Source organism: Cavia porcellus, unplaced genomic scaffold (assembly GCF_034190915.1).
Source record: "Cavia porcellus strain 051 isolate PalLab524CR breed Dunkin Hartley unplaced genomic scaffold, mCavPor4.1 scaffold_16, whole genome shotgun sequence".
Classification (NCBI taxonomy): domain Eukaryota; kingdom Metazoa; phylum Chordata; class Mammalia; order Rodentia; family Caviidae; genus Cavia; species Cavia porcellus.
The window spans coordinates 52791902-52812521 of NW_026947499.1; the positions used below are offsets into that span (position 1 = coordinate 52791902).

Below are 20620 nucleotides of genomic sequence, written 5' to 3' on the forward strand. Positions count from 1 at the left end.
ATGTTAAGTACATTCATGCTATTTTGCATCCAATTCTATCATCCATCTCCAGAACAGTTTAATTTTCCCAAATTGAAACTCAGTATCCATCCTCTCTCATCTCTAGGCTTGGAAGCCATTATTCAACTCTTCATACCTATAAATTTGGCTACTGTTTGTACATTGTAAGTGGAATCACAATGCCCTTTTGTGACAGCCCACAAGTTTTACAATCACATATGTCGTGTAATGTTGAGAAAGTCAATCTCCCTGAAACTCTTTCTTGTCTGTAAAGTGACTATAAAAATAGTTCCTGTCCCACAGTGTTGTTGTGAGGTCAAAATGAGATACACACAAGCCTTCCTAGTGCCAGGCACACTGAAAGTGCTCAATAAGTATTAATGACATCTAATTATATATTCTAAATTAATGGACATTAATATTTTTATACCACATTTATTGGTGTATTCTAAAGAAATAGACATGAGTATTGTGCCCATCATGTGTCTGGCATTGTTCTGAGTGCTTTACACATACGAACTCATTTAAAACTTATAGGGAGATGGGTTCACAGATGAGAAAAAGAAGGTGCAGAGAGGCTAAGTAATGTCCTCAAATACAGCTAGTTCATGATAGAGCTGGAATGTCAACCCAGGCGGCCTGGGTAGGAGATGTAGTTAGTGGTTAACTGCATATCTAGTATGCTTGAAAACATGAGTTTCATCTCTCAGTACCAGGGCAAACCCCACCCCCCCAAAAAAAATCCCTGCAGGCAGCCTGTTTCCAAAGGCTCTGGGGGTACCCTTACACAACAGAGCCACTTTGTCTCTGCTGCTTTTTCCTGTGTGAGATCATCATCTGTACATTCAGTCTTGGCTTAGACTGTCAGGATGAGCACAGGTGGCTGGGCCTCAGAGGAGATGTCTGTGGGGATTGTAGACAAATGACTGAGGATGAATTTGCTATATATTTGCTTGCACCCCTGGGGATTAAACCCCTGGCCTCTGCACTGAGCTACAGCCCCAATTCTTTGTTTATTTTTGAGATAGGGTCTCCCTAAGTCACTAAGTTGGTCAAGCTGGGCTTGAACTTGGGATCTTCCTGCCCCAGTTTCTTAAAGTGCTGGGGTTATAGACCTGTGCCACTCTGCCCAGTTATGCTTGCTGCTATATAACATGAGCAGCTGCCCCTAGATAGCCCTCCTTGTGCCTATTTATAGATGCTTGTCACCTTTGCTCTCCAGGGAGCTGTGTCCATCTCCACAGCCCAGATGATGAAGAAAGCCAGTGCCTTTCCCTTCCCTGGCAGAAAGCCCAGCAATCCTTGACCCCCCCACCCTCGCCTCGCCCAGCCCTAATGAGATTGGCTTCCTCTCTTGGATGGAAGGCCACCTCCCACCAGTCTTTATTATTTTCTCTACACCTTCACTAAGCTCCTGGTCTCTTTAAAAAGGCCAGAGCCTATAGCAGAATCCTGAGTTCTTTAGGTCAGCGGCCAGGAAAGCAGGCCGATTCCCAGCAGCCCTGGCAGGAGCCCGATCCCCAAGCCTCTTCACCCTGACATCTGGAGAGGTGAGGCACAGTGGTAGCTTGTCCTCCAAGCTTGAATTGGAACTCCAACCCAGGATTGGGGCTGGGGGCTTTTATCTGGGCTTTCCTCCCATCTCTCCCTTTCCCAATGGCAGGTACCGATGAGTGACATTCAGTGTGGCAATGGCAAGTCCAGTGGGGGGGTCAAGTGTCGCATGTCTTGGTATGAGCGGTTTGTGCAGCCCTGCCTGGTGGAGCTGCTGGGCTCTGCCCTCTTCATCTTCATCGGGTGCCTGTCAGTCATCGAGAATGGACCAGACACTGGGGTGCTGCAGCCGGCCCTGGCCCATGGACTGGCCTTAGGGCTCATCATTGCCATACTGGGGAACATCAGGTGAGTCCAGCTGCCTGCATTCAGCTTGCTTCCAAGTTAGGGGACTCTAGGTATACTCACTATTGCAAGGTGTACTGTAGGGTGAAAGTCAGAATGTCTGGGTTTTTCTCCTAGCTCTGCTGCCTGTGAGCAGATCACTCTCCAAACTCAGATGTCCCTGCCTATAATGTGAAAATAATAGTGTATTTCTTCAATTGTTTTTTTTTTCAAGTCAACATATTGATCACTAACTTTGTACCAGGAAATATTCTAAGCAGATATTAATCTCTACTCCTTATGCAATCTTGTGGGGTCCCCATTTTACCTATGGGAAAGAGAAAGACAAGTGACTTGTCCAGTGGTAGAAAGTGACAGAGCTGGGAGTCAAGTGGTATTTCTGGCTCTGGAGCTCAGACTTGAGCACCTCACAGGAGGGACACAGAATAAAGTGATGTGAAGAACATGTTACACATGTTCTTCAGCCTTGACTGCTCTGCTATAAATATTATTGGGAGGCTACTAAGGGAAAGCAGAGATGTCCTTCTGCTCAGGTATGTGGGCTCCTGCAGGGGTCCCAGGCTGCCAAGAGACACCCAGAGAGGAGGAGCACCTAGTGGGAGGTATTCATTTGGCCTTCTGTCTTCTGAATGGGAGCTCAGTGGTAAGGACTGGGAAAGGGTATGTGTGTATGTGTGTGTGTGTGTGGTTTGTCAGGATAGCTAGACAGATACAGGTGTGATTAAAGAATTTTACAGTAATGGGCATGTTGCCATTAATCCCCCTCAGAATACTCCTCGTCTCTTTGAACACACTTACTCCCACATTCTTGCCACTTTGTGAAGTAGTTCTTGAAGTTCTCTTTCATGAGTGTTTACTAGGTGTGATTAAAAAAAATACGGTGAATGCTGCTAAGTGCCATCCAGAAGAAAAGCAGGTTTGTAAAAATAGGATGGTATGTCTTCATCTTCTTATTCACTGGCGTGGCAACAGGTGACTTCTGATCCTTCCCCAGAGTCAAAATGATCATGAAACATTTTGAATCAGTTCAGGAGAAGGAGGAGCCATAATAGGTCAGCTGAAGACACTCTGGAAGAAGATCTCCAGAATGGCTTCACAGAGTGAAAGAACAATGGGATAAGTGTGTTTGCAGAGAGGGGAGTATTCTGAGGAGGATTAATGGCAATGGGTCTTCTCATGTAACAAATTTGTAACAATTTAAACATTTACCATATGTTTTATTTTTTTCTTTTAAAAAGAATAAAATAAACAAAGCAAAACAAAACAAAACAGGCCAGAGTAAACAACACAAATAACACAGGACTTCAAGATAAGACAACAGGAAATCAACAGTGGCTACCATAATGTCCCTTGTTTTCTTTATCATATGTTTAATCAGTCTCATCTCTTGCATAAGGCACCTGGCAGGGTGATCTGGGACATTGTTGGTCTGTATTTAATCTCATTCAACAAGTAGATATGAGTGGAAAAAAAAAAGAAATACTATTTCTGGGACAATCAGATCAGAAGAAAACTTTACCATCTCATTTAATGCCCAAGGGAGGCTGTGAGTAGAATGAAAAGAACAGGGTCTTCTGTTCAGGTGGATCTGGGATTGAGTGCAACATTTGTCATTGCTTATCTGGGGGATCATGGCAAGTGCATCTGTGCAGTGGTGTAAATGTGCACATTTTATTGAGTACTAACTGTACAGACGGTGTTATGCACTACACATGCATTACTTTATTATGTCTCTGCAATGACCTGATCAGCTAGGGATCCTGGCACAGACAGCTTTCGTTCGGGTCATTTTTCTCCTTTAGAGATATTCATTCTTGGGAACCAGGGGGACTTAGTGGGCCAGTCTCTGGGAACAGATCTTCTATCAGAACGGCAATTCAATGGGATCCTGATGAGCTAGTATGGGAAGAGGGGCTGGGGCCCAAACAGGTCACATGTCTTGGTGAAATGGAGGTTTCTTCACCTATGAGCAATGGAGAGGACAGACCTACCTCTGACCCTGGGTTCTGATTGCCTATCTGTCATCCATACCCCAAACTGTGATTCTCAGTCTTAATCTGACCATGAGCCTTCAGCCCTACCTCTGATTTTCAGAGTCATTTCCATCTGGAATGCCTGATCCCAATTTTACATTTATCCAAAAGGTATTCATATGACTAACCCCTGAGGTCTCTGCTGATTTGGAGCCTAGCTTGGCCTCAGTGTGACCCGTGGCCACATCTCCAAAGAGCCAGAGGGACTGAAGCATTCTGGGAGGAGTTCAGGGATGGTCTTCCAACATGATTTTTCCTCTAGGGACACCCTGGGGCCTAGAGGATTTAGGGGCTGTTCTTCCTTTCCCAGGCTCTGCCCCACTATCCGACACCTCAGTCCAAGGACCTCAGCTGACTGGCCCGACAAGTCCAGCCTGGGGGACCAGCTGAGGTACATTCTCTCACAGCCTCTGCTCAGTGTGGACCCTGGCTTTATGACTTCTTTTTGCTCTGCTCTGCTACAGTGGTGGACACTTTAACCCTGCAGTGTCGCTGGCGGCTACAGTGATTGGAGGCCTCAAAGTGATGATGCTCCTCCCTTACTGGATCTCCCAGCTGTGTGGGGGGATGATTGGGGCTGCCTTGGCCAAGGTAGGTGATCTCCAGGGGGTTGGGCTAGTGGCTTTGCTTTGACGGAACTGCTGGAGGTGTGGAGAGTGGAGGCATGTGGGCAAAGGTTTGACTCTTTGTTTTCTATTTGCCAGTAGAATTGGGTGGTCCTTTTCTACTGGGGCGGGGGTGGGGGGTGGGTGTCTTTGATTCCCTCCAAAACTATCCTGTTCCATCCATGTCTGGACATAGCCCTCTCCTGGACAAGCTAGGAAGCAGGCCAGGCCTGGCATGTCTCTTCCTGAGCTCATTTCTGGCTTTGGAGTAGATGTGGATAATTCTCATGTGTTTTTCATTCCCTAACTTATTCATTCATTCACTCATTCATTTGTCCATTCGTTCTACAAGTGTCTCCTGAAGCACTGACTGAGGATACCCTATGAATCTGATGATTGTCCTTGAAAAATTCTTGAATCAGTTCCTCTGCCTGCCTTTAAACTGAGTTACCTTCCTTGGGAGTTGCTGTTCAACTTATGTTTAGAATCTGCCCACCCAACCAAGAAAGTTAGCTCTTCCTTTCAGCTGTGGAATTTTTATAGCTCTGTGCATAACTCCTTGTCTCTTCCTTTTTTCCTTCATTCTTTTCTCTTTTTTTTTTTTCCCTTAAGCCTCAGTTCTACCAGGGTCCCTTAAAGCTATGAGCCTTGTTTGGCATGAGGGTGTTTGGTAAGGACTGGGAAGACCCACTAGCATGGCTAGTGTTTGGTCTAAGACTCTGTGTTGTCCCCCCGCCCCCTTTGGTCTCAAACTCTGCTCTGCTGTCTTCTTTGCCCTGACTCCTCCTACCCCACCCAAGCACCACCTCTCTCATGGGAAACCTGTCAAAAGTACTTGATGAGCACACCTTTCATCCACCCCTAAACTCCACCTGAACAGTCAGTCCTGAGGGAGCACTTCTTATGTGCCAGGGATGCCAAGGGCCTCTGTAAGATTTTTAAAGCTGCCAGTAGCACCACTTTGGGTGCCCCTGTATGTATTCCTGAGAATTGACCCCGCAGCCTTTGCACTGAGCATAAAGTTGCTAAATTGCCCTTACTGAGCTTAATCTTGTGATTCTTCTGCCTTAGCCTCCCAGAATGTTACATGTATGTACAACCATGCCTGGCATTTTACAGGTGAGGAAATGGGCATAGAGACATAGCATCTTGCCCAAGTTCAGACAAGCTGGTAAGCAGCAGACCCTAAGCTTATGTGTCCCTTGGTTTGCTTTGCTGTAGCTGTGTTCACTGCAGCCTGATTTCCCCAGCAGCAAATTCAGTTTAAGCTTCAAGGCTCTCCTGACACAAGTTCCTTCTGAGGTCCCGTAGTGGGCTAGCTATGTGCTCACCTGATCATATGTATAAAGTTCTAAGGGTTAAAATGTTTTTATTTTCTTTACCTTGAAGTCATCCAAGTTACATAAGCTTCACCTGGAGCCTGTACTGGGCAATCTCTGTTTTCCAGATGAACAAAGTGAGGCTCAGTGAGGTCTAGTAGATGTCACACAGTAAAAATGGATGGAGCTGTGATGTTAACCCTGATCTGTCCAATTTAGATGGACTCTTTAAACTGCACTTGTAGGTCCCTCTGCTCAGCTCTTTTCCTCTCCGTTTGGGTGTCAAGCTGAGTGGCTGTCTTTGCAGGCTGTCAGTATTGAAGACAAGTTCTGGAATGCCTCTGGGGCAGCCTTTGTGACAGTCCAGGAGCACGGGCATGTGGCCAAGGCACTGGGGGCAGAGATCATCTTCACCACACTGCTGGCCCTGGCAGTGTGCATGGGAGCCATCAATGAGAAGACACAGAGTCCTCTGGCTCCATTCTCTATCGGCTTCTCTGTTACTGTGGATATCCTGGCAGGGTGAGTATCTTTCAGCAGATCTGGGCTAAGCCTTGATCTGAAGGAAGTCAGGTCAAAGGGCCCCAAACTCAGTTGGTAATGAGATCCAGAAAGTGGATGCAAATGGGTGAAGTGTGTGGCTATGGACAACTGACAGGGAAGGTTGGGGAACTGGTAGTTAGGAGCCTCTAGGCAGTTATGGTTGTGTGAGAATGTGGGTCCAGGATGAATCTTCTAATTTAATTCAAGTTAGAAATTCAGTCAATTAAGAATTTTTATGAGAGTTTAAAATTTTTGTACTGTGCATGAAACATTTATGTAGGTTGTAGCCTGAGATTTACAAAAATTATATGCATTGTGTTATTTATTTCAAGTCTTTGCTAGTCTTGGGAAGTCATTAGGGAGGCAGGTTCTTGGTTAGGGATTATTTCTCCCATTTTAGAGATGAAGAAACCGAGGTTCAGAGAGAACAGAAGTGATATTTAAGGTTATTGGGCAGTGGCAAATCAAAAGGCTGAAGGGGATGTGGGGTCCTCTTCTTCATGTCCTGCCTTCCACTCTTTTGGACACAGAACCAGGTTTGGCCATTCTCCAAGGACATAATCTGTCACCTTTGAGAGGTGTTCTCTAGGGTGGGCTGGGGAAATCGTGGGTCAAAATTGTTGTGGTACTTTGCTGCCCCCTAGTGGCGATTGTTTCACTTACAAGACTCCTGCGTTATCTCTGATTTTGGTTACTGGATATAAGGTGGATGAGGTATGTAGGACTCTAGCCTGAGTGCATAGGGTAAGGACACAGACACAGACTATCAAGGTGCCCTGGGAAACAGTCCCGTGGAGGAGATTCTGGGCCTCCAGTGTGTGTCATAATAATGACCTCGTTTGGGCCAGCCAGATTATAGTTAACACTTGCTATATATTAACCATGTAGGAGGCAAGGGTTCTATATACATTGCCTAATCCATTCCTGACAGCAGCCTGTGGGAGGGCTATTTCCACCTCAGTGGGGACACAGAGTGGTTAAACGAAGGTCAGAGAGCTATAGCTAGCTGGGCTTGGCTTTGAATATAGGTCAGCTTGATTCCAAAGTGATTGACAACTGTTCGACTTTGCTTTATAGATGTTGTAGAAAAACTTGACTCTTTTTTGCTTCCTGCCATCACTAAGAAAGCATTCTTACTGGTTAGGGTGTGGGGAGAAGGGCAGAGCTTGTTCAAAGAAGAGATATGCCTTTGACTTCCTAGTGCTAAGAATTTTTCCTTTGTTGGGATCCACTCAGGAGCCCTTGATATGGAAGCTTAGAGAAGGTTTCTGGGAGGGCTTTGGCCAACGGCCTAGTTGGGGATATGGATTTGAGGAAGTTGGGGGCTGTCTGGGAGCTTAATGACTGTGTGATTGGGTATTTGCAGGGGTGCTATCTCCGGAGCCTGCATGAACCCTGCTCGTGCCTTTGGACCTGCTGTAGTGGCCGGCTACTGGAACTTTCACTGGATCTACTGGCTGGGCCCACTCCTGGCTGGCCTGCTTGTAGGACTGATCATTAGGTGGGTGTCATATGGGCCCATGGTGATAGCTGTCAGGGAATCCAGTGTGCAAAGGCTGGGCTTTCTCTGGGTTTGGAGAAGGATACGGAGAACCTTCTCCAGAAGCAAAGCATCTGGGTCTTTTTAGGATCTTTGGTTAGAAGTGACGGAAGTCTATCTCATAAGGGGAAATCTTTTGTTCTCACATTGCTGTTATACAACCTCAGGGCCCATTTAAATCAGAAAACCATGTAAATGATGTCCCCAGGATCATACAGGTCTGGGGATGGCATTCACACAAAATACAATGTGAACAGTGTTCCCTAGAATTGTGCAGTGGATAGAAAAAAAGATTGTCATTATCAGAAGAATGAGTGGATTCTAGGTAGAAAAACACAAAGGATCTTCTGTCCTGCTTGATCTTTACTCCTTGAGTTCCTTGTCACACTCTGTTTATTTGCTCTGGGCGGTACAGGAATCACTGTCTAGATTTAGTACAAGTTAGGTCAGCAAATATTGTCTGGAAGAGGACAGGCCATAGGCTGGCCCACCCAGACTGCTTGTATTGCCAACGGGCCTCAGGATCCCATCAGTGGCTCTAAAAATCATTGTGCATCCTTCTCTGTCTGCTGCTTTTAGGATGGCAGCAATGAGCATTTTCTAAAGGAAGACAGAAATCCAAGAGGAAACTGTCTCCCTCACCCCAAGGCTGGAAAAGCTCAGGAAATCATTCTTCTGGAGAACTTTGGTCCTGAAGAAAGACAATGAGAGGCTGTTTTTCCTCCAGGGCCTTGAAGACCTGATAAAGCCATGTGTTTTTCTGTTTTGTTTTTTGTAGGCTCCTCATTGGAGATGGGAAAACTCGCCTAACCCTAAAGGGCCGATGAAGCAGAGCTGGTGGGGTTCCTGCTTCCCTGGCCCTCTCAGCTACCCAACCCTTGGCTGAGGACAGGAATCTGCATTTCTGGCAAGGCAAAGGCCCACAGAAGCAACTGACCTGTTTCTTTGGATTTGGGTTTGGCTTATTAGACAGACAAGCTGCCATGAAGTCCTAAGGAGGCTCTGGGTCTTGAAATACTTCTATGCTAATCGCAAGCCTCAGCCTAGAGAACATATTGTCAGAACCACCCAGAAAGAGGTGGAAACGGCATAGTAAAGGAGGTTTTCCTTGAGAGGGAAGGTCTCAGGAGCAGAACAGTGGGAAGAGGTGGAGGTCTATGTACATTAGCTAGATTCTCCTATCTCACATCCCACTCCTCTCTTTTTTCGGTGCAGGGATCCAACTCAGAGTTTCAGACATGCCAGATAAGTGCTGCGCTTCATCATTGAGTCATATCCTAGCCCTCAACATCCCTATCTTTGCCCTCTGTTGTTCTTTGATTCCTGTTATAGAAAAGCCTTCTGGACCTTGATCACCTCATTGCTTCCCAAGCTGCCAATCTAACTTCATAATAAACAATCTAACATTCCTCCCCCCTCTCATTGCCTATCATTTGGGAGATGGCACTACTAGGGAGGACCTAAAACTCTGTGGTGGGGCGTTGCCTGTAAAGAGCCTGGGTAAGCCTAGAGAACCAGCTGCTAGTGTCATGGCAGGTTCTTGGAGTCGGGTGTAACTCAGAGCCTGTCTCACTTCACCAGGCTCATCCTGGAACTCAGTTTGGAGCTGAGAATCCACTTAGACATTAATCGTCAATTCCAGATCATCAGCTGAAGTTGACGGAAGCCAGTGCACAGCCAGAGAATGCTTGAGTGCCCAGTACTTTTGGGTCAATATATTTATTGCACTCCAGCTGGGGGAGGAGGTAGGGTAGAGCTACAAGAATTTCCTAGGGAAGACTATCCTGAGCAAGGGATGCAGTAGAGCTCTGAAAAGAGTGAAAGATATAAGAAGAAATTAAGACGTATTCAGAATGGCACACTTTCTGAAAAGAGTATGCATCTTCCCATTAAGAATCTATAATTCACTTATGGAAAAGGACCATTATGACACCATAAATAAGGGGTGATGAAAAATCATTCTGTGATACACACACACACACACACACACACAAATTCTATAAGATGAATGAAAACCTACCTGATCAAAAATGAAATGCTCACCAGGAGCTGGGCATGGTGGAACAATGCCTGTAACCTCTGCACTTTGGGAGTCTGAGGCAGGAGGATTACAAGTTTGGTACCCACCTGTAAAACTTAGCAATGTAATGAGACCCTGTGTCACAATTAAAAATAAAAGAGGGTGGGTAAGTAGCTCAGTGTGAAGGCCCTGGGTTCAGTCCCCTATATTGTAAAACATCAAACCAAAACAAAAAACTCATTTGAGGAAAATCAACAATATAATCACATACAGCCTATGAAATGTATATCTATCTATTTATCTGTCTATATATATCTATATCATCATCTATAACATTCAAACATTCTCTGAGAAAAGAGTACAAGTAAAATGAAGAAGTACAAAGAAGAGAAAAAGGGAGGAAATATTAAAAATCAGAAACAAGCAAATTAAAAGACTTACATACAGTAAAGAAAGTTGTAAATTATTTCACTTGGGGAAATAATGAAATCAACCTTTGAAAGATCTAATAAATAAGAAAAGTTATATATGAAAGTATGCATATATACAGTGTCTATAGTTAGCATTTATTATTATATATTAGGCAATGAATGCTTTATGTACATTATGACCTTTCTTTCTACAACAATCCTATGAAGTAATGTAGAGATGTTGAATAGTGCTCCCTCAAATTCTTTTGTGTTCAATTTCAGGATGTGCCCTTATTTGGAAATATGGTTTTTGTAGATGTAGCTTGAAGTAAGCACCAAGATGAGACTCTCTGGGATTATGGTAGTCTAAATCTAATGATAGTACCCATATAGAAGAGAGAAAATGACATACACAGACACGTATTCTAAGAACACCACACAAAAACAGAGGCAGAGATTGTGTTACAGTGTCACAAGCCAGCACCAGGGGCCAGGATCTGGAAGAGGGAAGTCTTTTTCTCTGGAACTACGGGAGGCAACATGTTCCTGCTAACACCTTGATCACAGATGTCTGGCCTTCAAGACTATGAAACAATAAACTTTTATCATTTTAAGCTATCAATTTCTCATAGTAGCTCAAGTAAATAATACAGGTAGGTACTCTTATTCTCATTTTCCAGATAAGCAAATTAATACAGATTCCCAGAGACATTACCCAAAGTCACACAGTTAGGATGTTAGTCGAGCCAACATTTAAAAATCACAGCTGCAGAGTCCATGATCTGTGTTGCTATACTTCACTATTTCTGGGGAAGGGACAATATTATGTCTTTGGTCATGTCTCCTACTTGATTATTAGTCCTCTGTTAAAAAGGGAACAGAAAGGCATGTATTATGACCTTCCACTTCAAAAATACAACTGCATTTCAAGATCTGATTTTCATTTCAACTTTCAGACAAGTTCTCAAGAGAGAGATGGATACAAATTCATTTTGTCATTCTACATTATGGATTTCCTGCATCCTACTTACTGAGAAGGGACTCAGTAAGTAGGAATGGCATAGACTGACTACAGTGGCTTCCAAACTCATTCTGAGCCAACAGAGTAGAATCCAAAATTGGCTCAGTGTGAGTTCATGCCAACTCTACCTCTTCTTTTCTCAGTAACAAGGAAAGGAGGTCACAGTATTTTAGGATGTTAGAACTAGAAACATTATAGTAGTAAAATGTAATGACTATGAGTTTGTATTTTGAGAAGGATATAAATTTTAAATCTCAGAACTGTCACCTTTTTCGCCATATGTACTTGAAGAAGCTATTTAACTTGTCTCAGATTCAGCTTTTTAATTTCTAAACTGGGAAGACTGTTTCAGAATGCTGGTAAGAAATCACTAACATGTGTAAAGAGCATTATGATAATGTTTACTATGTAGTAAACACAAAATCTGGTTAGCACTTACATTTATTGCCATTATTTAAATTTTGCAATTTTAAGGTATTATAATCATGGCAGGGGGATAGATTTTTGGTAAGAAGTTTCTCAATGAACTTAGCACATATGTGTTTTCTCAGTCAACTATTCTTGGATAAGGATGTTTAGGCTTCTCATGTGGAAAAGGTTGGGAACTACTCATTCTGTCCAACCATATAAGAAGGCTAAATAATATATGACTATGAGGTAGTGACAGGGTTCAATTAGAATCAAGAATTCTAGGGCTCCTTCTACTGCAACAGGCATGTACCTGTTCTAGACCTATGGATACAAGTACTGATCTGTTTCCTTTCACTAGAGTCACCTAAGTTCTCACAGGCCATGTTACTGGGCAGTCCAGCATTAATATGTTGCACTTCTCCCTTACTATCCTGTCAAAAAACTCTGAGGGTTTAAGCAATCTAAAGGGAAGAGTGCTTATCTTCTCCTGGCCTGAAGAACTGAGTTAATTTTTTACCTTGTGTTGGCAGGTGCTGTCATCTCTTTCCTGCCACCTACAGTTGCTGTTGGGAGTGGTTCTCAAAGATGGCATAAGCCTTGCTGAGTCACACTTGTCCAGGCCAGAGAAGTTCTTGAAATTGGGCCCCATTTCTGACAGTTCCACAACTTTCATGCCAAGCACACCTGTGTGTTTCACACCATCCATACTCATGTGTCAAAGCAACCTGTAAGGCCTTCTAGGTCTCTCTTCCCTTTACCACAGGTCCCTACCTCTAGTACTCTGTACACACAACACAGTTCAATCATCTGAGAGGGATTTAGGAAGTTGTCTATTTCTCCTCCAAGTCCCTGGACCCATCATGGAGTTTGAGGATTTGTGATTAGCTATGTTACCTTTGGGCTTGAAACCAACAGATTTATTTTCTCAATGTCTAACTGCCTCAAATGATTTATAAGAACTAAAAATTTATAACCCTTAGCAATTTTTCTCCCCTTAGAGATTTAAAGTCTTTCACATAGTTGGCAGACATGAGTCAGTCCACAGACTTAACTCTCTATGAAAAAAAAGCGGGGCAGGTAATTTAAGCAAGAACCTTGATATAGCAATGCACATGAATATTATGAATCTCTATCTTGACTCTCTCCGAAAAGATTTGTCAAGGAAAAGATAATGATAGAGATTCACCTAGATATTGATGGTCTGTTGGTAGTGACTCAGAAGCTATAATTCTTGAGGTCTTTGTCCTATTACAGTATGTTGCATGTAGAAGTTTATGAAGTCCATGTGATAGAAACACTTGGTCTAAGTCAGTTATGGTGGCATATACCTGTAACCCGAGCACTTGGGAGGCTGATGCAAGAGGATTGTCATAGGTTTGTAGAGACAGAGCAAAATGTAAACAGAGACAAAGGTCATGAACTGGGTGACTGATGGTTATAGAAATGATCACATGCTTACTTTGCATGATATACTTGAGGAAGTTGCCCTTTGTAAAACCTTTGGATGCATTTGGTCTGTGCCTCTACACCCCATGATTCTTTTTTTTTAACTTTAAAAAATTTTTTTTAAAGAAAAACTAAACAAAACAGAAAAAGGGTAGAAATAACACATATTTTCAAAGAAAAAAATAAACAGTAATAAATCACTTGTTAATGATTCCAGATTGTCTTCTTCCAAATAGTTATTCAAGATACTAAAGTGGAGCATATAAAATGGGGATTCAAACAGTGAGACTGCAACGAGTTCTGTTCAACTATCCAACAAAAACTTAGAAATATGGTTATCAATCCTATACACTTAAACATACATGCAGTTATCCATATCGTCAATTATGTTGAGAGTGAACAAACCCAAGCAGGCTAATATCACTCTGAGCAAAGAATAATACTATTGCTGGGTTTCACATTATGACACTCCAGGATCAGCACTGGGTACTTTAGTGTCTCTTTTTCTTCAAAGTATCTGTTCACTTTATCATGTGTCATAAGATCAGTTCTCATAAACTGCTTATAGATTCTACACATGCATGAGTCTTAACATGTATTTCTATCCTTTCTATATTAGAGGGAGAAACAAAACAAAGCAAGACAAAACAAAACATATTCCTATAAACATATGAAATGAAAAAGACATATAAAAACGTTGTACAAGGAGTTCTATCATAGTTTCTGTGTTGTCACTTGTTATCTTCAATAGAATTGGCTATATCATCAGACATAGTATAACTGAATATATCAGTACATAAGAGTATTAACAAAAATACAACTTTGTATATAGTATAAAACTTCAAAAACTGGCAGTCATCAAACCAGAATGTGTATCGTAGAGTCTTATTATCTTCAGTGTAGTTGCTTGTACTCTCAGACTTGATACTATTAATCATCAGTTTTGAATAAAATCTGTCTATACCAAACAGCAATCAAACAAACCAGATTTAACTAAGATCAGTTGTGATAAAGCAGTATAAGTCATACAGGGCTCCAGATTAAGATAATAGAAAATTAAAGATGATTACTGTGCTATCACCCCATGATTCTTAGCTCATCCTAGAAATAAAGTCTAAGGCTCTGATTGGTCTATACTAACAAATAAAACAATTTTTTAGAAGCCATCTTACTCCTATGAGTACAGTGGTTCTCTGACCTTTGAGAAACTTGCTACAATTCTCTCTCCCTTGTAGTCCTGCTGCCTGGCAGCTTTCCCCTACATTCTTGGTTATTATATATAAACATCTGGTTCACATTACTTTCATTTCTGACTTCTTCATTTCTACCAGAACTGACTTTCTCATTTTCTGCTGGAGGCTTTGCGCTTTGACCCAACCTTGCTTTACTTTTTCATTCTTTGCTGGAGTGAATGCAAAGACTCAGAGAAGCAGAGTCTTTTCATAGGAGACACCTGGCTCCTAAAACCCCTGCTTAATGCTACAGGTTCAGGATCAGCCTGGTCATGTAGCCAGTTTAAGGTCAGTTGAACTATACAGCATGACCCTATCTTAATATAACAAACAAACAAACAAACAAACAAACACGAAACCCCACAACATTCATCTGGATATTATCTTCTGTTTAGGAGACCAAGTTCTCTGAGAAAATCGTTAGCCTTTCCCACAGTGCCTGAGAACAGAGCTGGAAATATGCCCTCAGCAAATGGCAAAATCTCTACACTGAGTCTATGGCTCTGAGTTGGGATTGTTACAGTAAGAAGGGCTATGCGGAAGCTATTGACACTTTTCCTTTAAATCAAAACTGTGAACTAATGGAATCACTATGAAGGATGGCAGAATGGGCCACCTCCAAATATGCTCCTTTTTGGCACAAAAAAGTATTTTGAGCTAAAGATACTTGAAAACACAAAAGGTACAAGAAAAGTATTCTGACTCTCCTTTTCTTTCTGAAAGCAAATGAAACCCATGTGAAAGATGTTCTCCCTACACCAGGAAGAAAAAAAATTCCTATCACCAGAGATGGAGAGCTGAGCCTGACAGAATACCAAACTTCTTAAAATAATTCTTACTTTTTTGGTCTTCTCATATATTTTAGCTACTTTCCCACAACTGCCTCTCTGTTTAATATATTATAGAGGTATTTAGTTTTTGCTACTTCTTTGGGTCTTTATTTCCTATGCAGACATCTATGTACACATGCAATAGCAAACAGAAACACTGAAACGACACCCTGCATTTGGAGGCATACTTATTTATGTTGACAAGCAATGATCAGAATCACTACCAAAATATCAGGTGCTAAAGGCTCAGGAAGAGAGGTTTCTATGGGGTCTGAAAGGGGGAGTACAAAGGTAAAGTACTTGAATGTCTTTGATTGGTTCTTACAATACGCATTATAGTGACCAGCTATATCACAGTGACAAGCTGTTTCAGAAGATGTAGGAACAGGAACTGTAACAGGAACTATTACCTGGACAACTAACAGACTGACTGCGGGCATTTTCTGTTAGATTTCCCCCATTTTTAGTTACACCAGCAAATCTTTGCTGTATATGTTACATGTGATCTTCTGAGACAAGTCCCAACTAGAAACAGTAACATTAGGCTTATTAGTGATCCTAGGATGGTCCCTAACCAAAGTCCCCAGTATTGTCTTATTACATAACTTTTCCCCTAAATTGCTTTTAGGAAGAGACATAATTTAGGCCTGTATATTCTGTAACACTGCTCTGGCAAGAGAGTGAAGGAGTTAATCTGAGTATCCAATGTGCCTTTGATGTTCATTAAATCTTGGTTAAGTGTTTGAATGATTGTTCTGTTTTCTTGAGGCAACCATGCATAGCGTTTAGGGCAAGAATCACAAGAGGGGTGTGGGGTGGGAAAGCAAGAACTAGGATAAGCAGCCTGAAAAGGAACAAAAATCAAACAGAATAGTTATGGAGCAATCTTGTGAATGGTGTCCTCAAGTTTTAGCCATGCAAGGACTGGTCAGCATCGGGGGTGACCAGAGCAGGGCTTTGAGTGTATTGTCTCTTCAGAGTGATCCCTGGAGGAGCTGTCCAGATAAACTCTCTAGCAGTCATCTGAGTGGGCTCTTTTAACTCTGGAATGGTGGATTCCTAAAATTTTAAGATCTCTAGTTAAGGGGCTGGGGATTTAGCTCAGCGGCATAAGCGCCTGCCTTGAAAGCAGGCAGTCGTGAGTTTGATCCCCGGTATCGATAAAAAGGAAAAAGACCAAAAAAAAAAAAAAATCTCTAGTTAATATGCACCTGAATCATATGCATGTGTAGGAATGTCTACAGGTATTGGTGTTTTAGCTAAACTTTTATGTAGCTAGTTACAAGCTGTTTCTGTAGGGTTATGCTTTACTTTTGCAGCTTTTTAGAGCTTGTGCCATGTATGCTTTATATAGTTTTTACTTAGTTGTGCTACAAATGCAAGCCCATTGTGACTGCCAATAGTCAAGGGTAGGCCATATCTAGGGATGATTTTCATAGCAGGACCCTACAATCTTTTATTGCCCTCTCAGCTCAGGTAGGGAACACCTTGGGCCAGTGCAAGTAGATGTAAAAGAGCACTAAGTCTATCTGTATATCTTTAAATGGAGATCAGGGCCAGTGACATAGACATTGAAACCTGAGCTGGCTGCAGGGGTACAGATGCCAGCACTGTGGCTTGTATGCAACATCTTGTTGTTGGATTCTACTTCTCGATCCATTCAGCCAATGTATGGCTTTTGATTGGTGAATTGATATCATTAACATTGATAGTTATAACTGATAATGTATTGACTTATCCTTGTCACATTATTTGCCTGTTGATGGCTCCCTTTGTTTCCCCTCCCTCTGTTTAATTGTTTGCCTTGTACTGGTGAGTTCCTTCTGTTGGAGTTGATGGAGCTGTAATTATCTCTTTGTAGAATGTCCTTCAAAACTTTTTGGAGTGCTGGTTTGGTGGCTATAACTTTCTTCAGATGTCCTTTGTCATGGAAGTATTTTATTTCTCCATCAGTTTTAGAAGACAGTTTTTCAGAGTGCAAATCTGGGGTGAAGGTTGTTTTCCATTAGAGTGTGAAGTGCTTCACTCCATGCACTCCTTGACTTGAGAGTTTGTGCTGAAAAGTCAACTGTGATTCTGATGAGCCTTCCTTTATAGATGATTTCTTTCTTTTCTCTAACAGCTTTTAAGATTCTGTTATTGTATTGAATTTCTGAAATCTTGACTGTGATATGCCTAGTTATAGTTTTTTGATCATGGACAATTGGCATTTATATGCCTCACATATCTGTATGTCAAGTTCTTTTATTCTAGCAGGGAAGTTTTCTGTCATAATGTCTGTGAAAAGCTTTGAAATATCACTTGTGATATCTTCTACTTTTTCACTGACTCCAGTTAATCTTAAATTATTATTCTCTGTCTCATTTAGCAGCTGGTGGATTCATTTCTCATGGTCCCTTGCTATTTTTGAGAAATCGTTCTTTTCCTGATTTCTAACTGCAAACCTGTCTTCTACACCTGAGAGCCTGTCCTCACATTGGCTTAATCTGCTGCAAATATTTTCAGTGGAATTTTGATACCCCTCTGTATCTACTTAAATCTGTTTTATGGATTCTATTTTTTTCCTATGCTGAGTATTCATGGCTTCCAAAATTTTTTTTTAACTTTTTTTTTTGTCTTTTTCATTTTGATTGGTACCAGGGATCAAACTCATGACTGCCTGCTTGCAAGGCAGGCACTTATGCTGCTGAGTTAAATCCCCAGCCCCCCCAAATTTTCTTAAGTTCATCTTTTTTTTTGTATGTATCTGTTATAGTAGTGCTAAGCATGGTCTTTATTTTGGATATCATCTCTGCAGTTATGAGATTGTTTATAATTTGATTTTTTTCCCTCAGAGCCTCATTTAATTGCTTTGTTATTACTACTCCAGAGAAGCCAGGTGGGAGACTTTAGGATTATCCCACCTTATTGCCCCTAGGTTTGCCTTTGGTGAAGTGGGTGTCTGGGGTTGCATCTTGTTTAAATGTCTTCTCACTTTCTTTCTTTTTTTTTTTTTTTTTTTTTAGTTTAATTCCTAGAGTGATACTTGTAAATTGCCAATGGTGGGGTACTTTATTGCTAGTATTTAGGAGCCTTATGTAATGACTACTTCTCTGAGGTATCCTCCAGGTGTATTTGATTTTTGGGTTTTGAGTCTGTTGGAAGATCCCAGTTCTTCAACTTGTTGGCAATGAGAAGCTGATGCTTGTTTGATCCAGTTCCTGGTTCTTTGGCACTGTGCCATTTTCTGTGACCCTTAGTCAATCTCAGTCATAGAATACCAGGACCAATAGCTGTTTAGAAAAATTATGTCAAATTTGTCTATAGTGGTACCAATAGCATCAAATACAGCCTAGAAAATGACAAACTGAACTAACCATTAATTTGCCACTTTTAACTATGAACTAGACTTGCGGTTATATAACAAAATCTAAACCAAACCAGAGAATTATATGCAGTATACAAGTCCTTAATATATCAATTTTGCCTTTAGGGATTAAAATTTAAAATATGGTTAAGGAGAAAACAGAGAAGTAGAAGAGGAAGAGATTAAAAGTAAGGTTGGAGGACAAAAGGGGATCATTCTAACTTTGGGAAACTTGTGCAGAAGACTGGAAGGAAAGAGATATGGAAGAGATAAAAAGAATAGAACAGAATCACAACCAAAAAAGAGGACAGAAACCGGGACTTTAAAAAAAATGGCAGATAGATAACAGCAAGTTACAAAGGCTCCCTGAGATAGTTAACTTAGATTCCAAAAATAATACAGCGTGGAGTCCCAAACAGAGGGAGATAGACTCTCCCAATCCAGGAACAAACTAAGCTGAGAGAAACCAATTAAAAATACAGTTCTAGTGCTACTATTGGAATAGCTACAGTCTTGGTACTGTTGCTTGAATTTGCTGCTTGAACACCCTGCTGCTGCTGTGCTTGAACCTGTGTAGTGGAAACTTACCGAGCTACCTGAAAGCTCGCCAGTTTCAACTCACTGGAGATGCATTCACACTAAGGATGGAAATCTGCAAACTGAACTGAGTGGAGCTGGTGGGGAACCCTGCATAGACCTTCAGTGAGGATGGAAATAAAAATCCTTCCATAGACAAAGAGGCTCCGACAGGTGACATCTTGGGACCAGGCATACTGGCCAGAACAAGGGGCTGCAGTGACTTTAGTCAGCTATTCCCTTCTCAAGCGGGATTGATGGGGACCACTTGACTTGGGTCATGCCCTGGCCTGAGACCCAGTAGGCTAGTCCAAACCAAGTCCCTACACGTGGCAGTGCACCCTAATACAGTGAAGCACTTGGCAGTTTGACTGATCTGGAGGTGTGGGCCCAGCATAGGCTGCCCTGGTCTGTATCTCTGTAGTACACTGCAGTGGGCAGGAGCACCTAGCCAGCACGATTCAGACAAACTGTAACCAACAAAGAAATAAACTGGGCCTCCTATAAACACCTGTATGGAAGGAACAAAAAAATATGAAGAGGAAGCAACAAGAAAGGGTCCCCAGTCCCTCATCTTGAGAACAATGATCCAGAAAAGGTAAACACAAAGGGGAACAAGGACAGCAAACATGCAATATCAGACACAGCATCAGTAGACATAAAGTGATATCTTTGAGACTTTATAGATGAGTTCATAAGTATTTAACCAATAAAGCCAGACATAAATAAAATAATTAGAGAAATGCTAAGCATATCTCAAGAAAAAACAGATGGAAGAAGGGAAGAACACAAAAAAAGGGGGAGAATTGTTTGATAAAGAAAATAGGGAAAACATAGAATACAGGAAGCAGGTTCAAAGAGATTATCAGGAAATTAAAAACTCCATTGAAAGCTGGCAAAACTGCTTGAAAGAAACTAAGGATAGATTATCTGAACAAGAGGACAGGTTTGCAATGTGGGATCATGAAAGGAAAAATTTCTTAAAAATAGCAAGGAAACAAGCAGTAACAATACAAAGGCTAGAAGATGACAAGAGGATCTATAACTTGAGAATAAAGAATATGAATGAAGAAGCAGGGGTACAAACAAAGGAACTACAAAGTCTATTCACAGAAATAATTAAGGAAAACTTCCCAAACATAGGAAAAAGAAAAGATATTCAGATATATGAGGTGTACAGAACTCCAGCCACCTGCAACCCAAAGTAAGCTACACCCAGGCATATAATAATCAAGATCCCAGAAATCCAATATAAGTACAGAATATTAAAAGCTGACAGAGACAAGAAACAGATTACCTACAAAGGAAAGCCCATCAGAATTATGACAGACTTCTTGGCACAAACCATCAAATTGAGAAGAGAGTGGAGTGAAGTATTCCAAGTTGTGA

At 41.7% G+C, this 20620-nt stretch overlaps 1 protein-coding gene across 1 annotated transcript; it reads left to right on the forward strand.

The window, feature by feature from the left end:
• The first annotated feature begins 1346 nt into the window (after positions 1–1346).
• Positions 1347–9348, forward strand: Aqp8 (aquaporin 8). The gene is made up of 6 exons (XM_003478209.4): positions 1347–1550; positions 1664–1902; positions 4397–4523; positions 6164–6378; positions 7766–7900; positions 8718–9348. Exons 2-6 carry the CDS (start codon positions 1670–1672, stop codon positions 8764–8766), a joined length of 759 nt encoding a protein of 252 aa, XP_003478257.2. The 5' UTR covers positions 1347–1550; positions 1664–1669; the 3' UTR covers positions 8767–9348.
• Positions 9349–20620: the final 11272 nt, after the last annotated feature.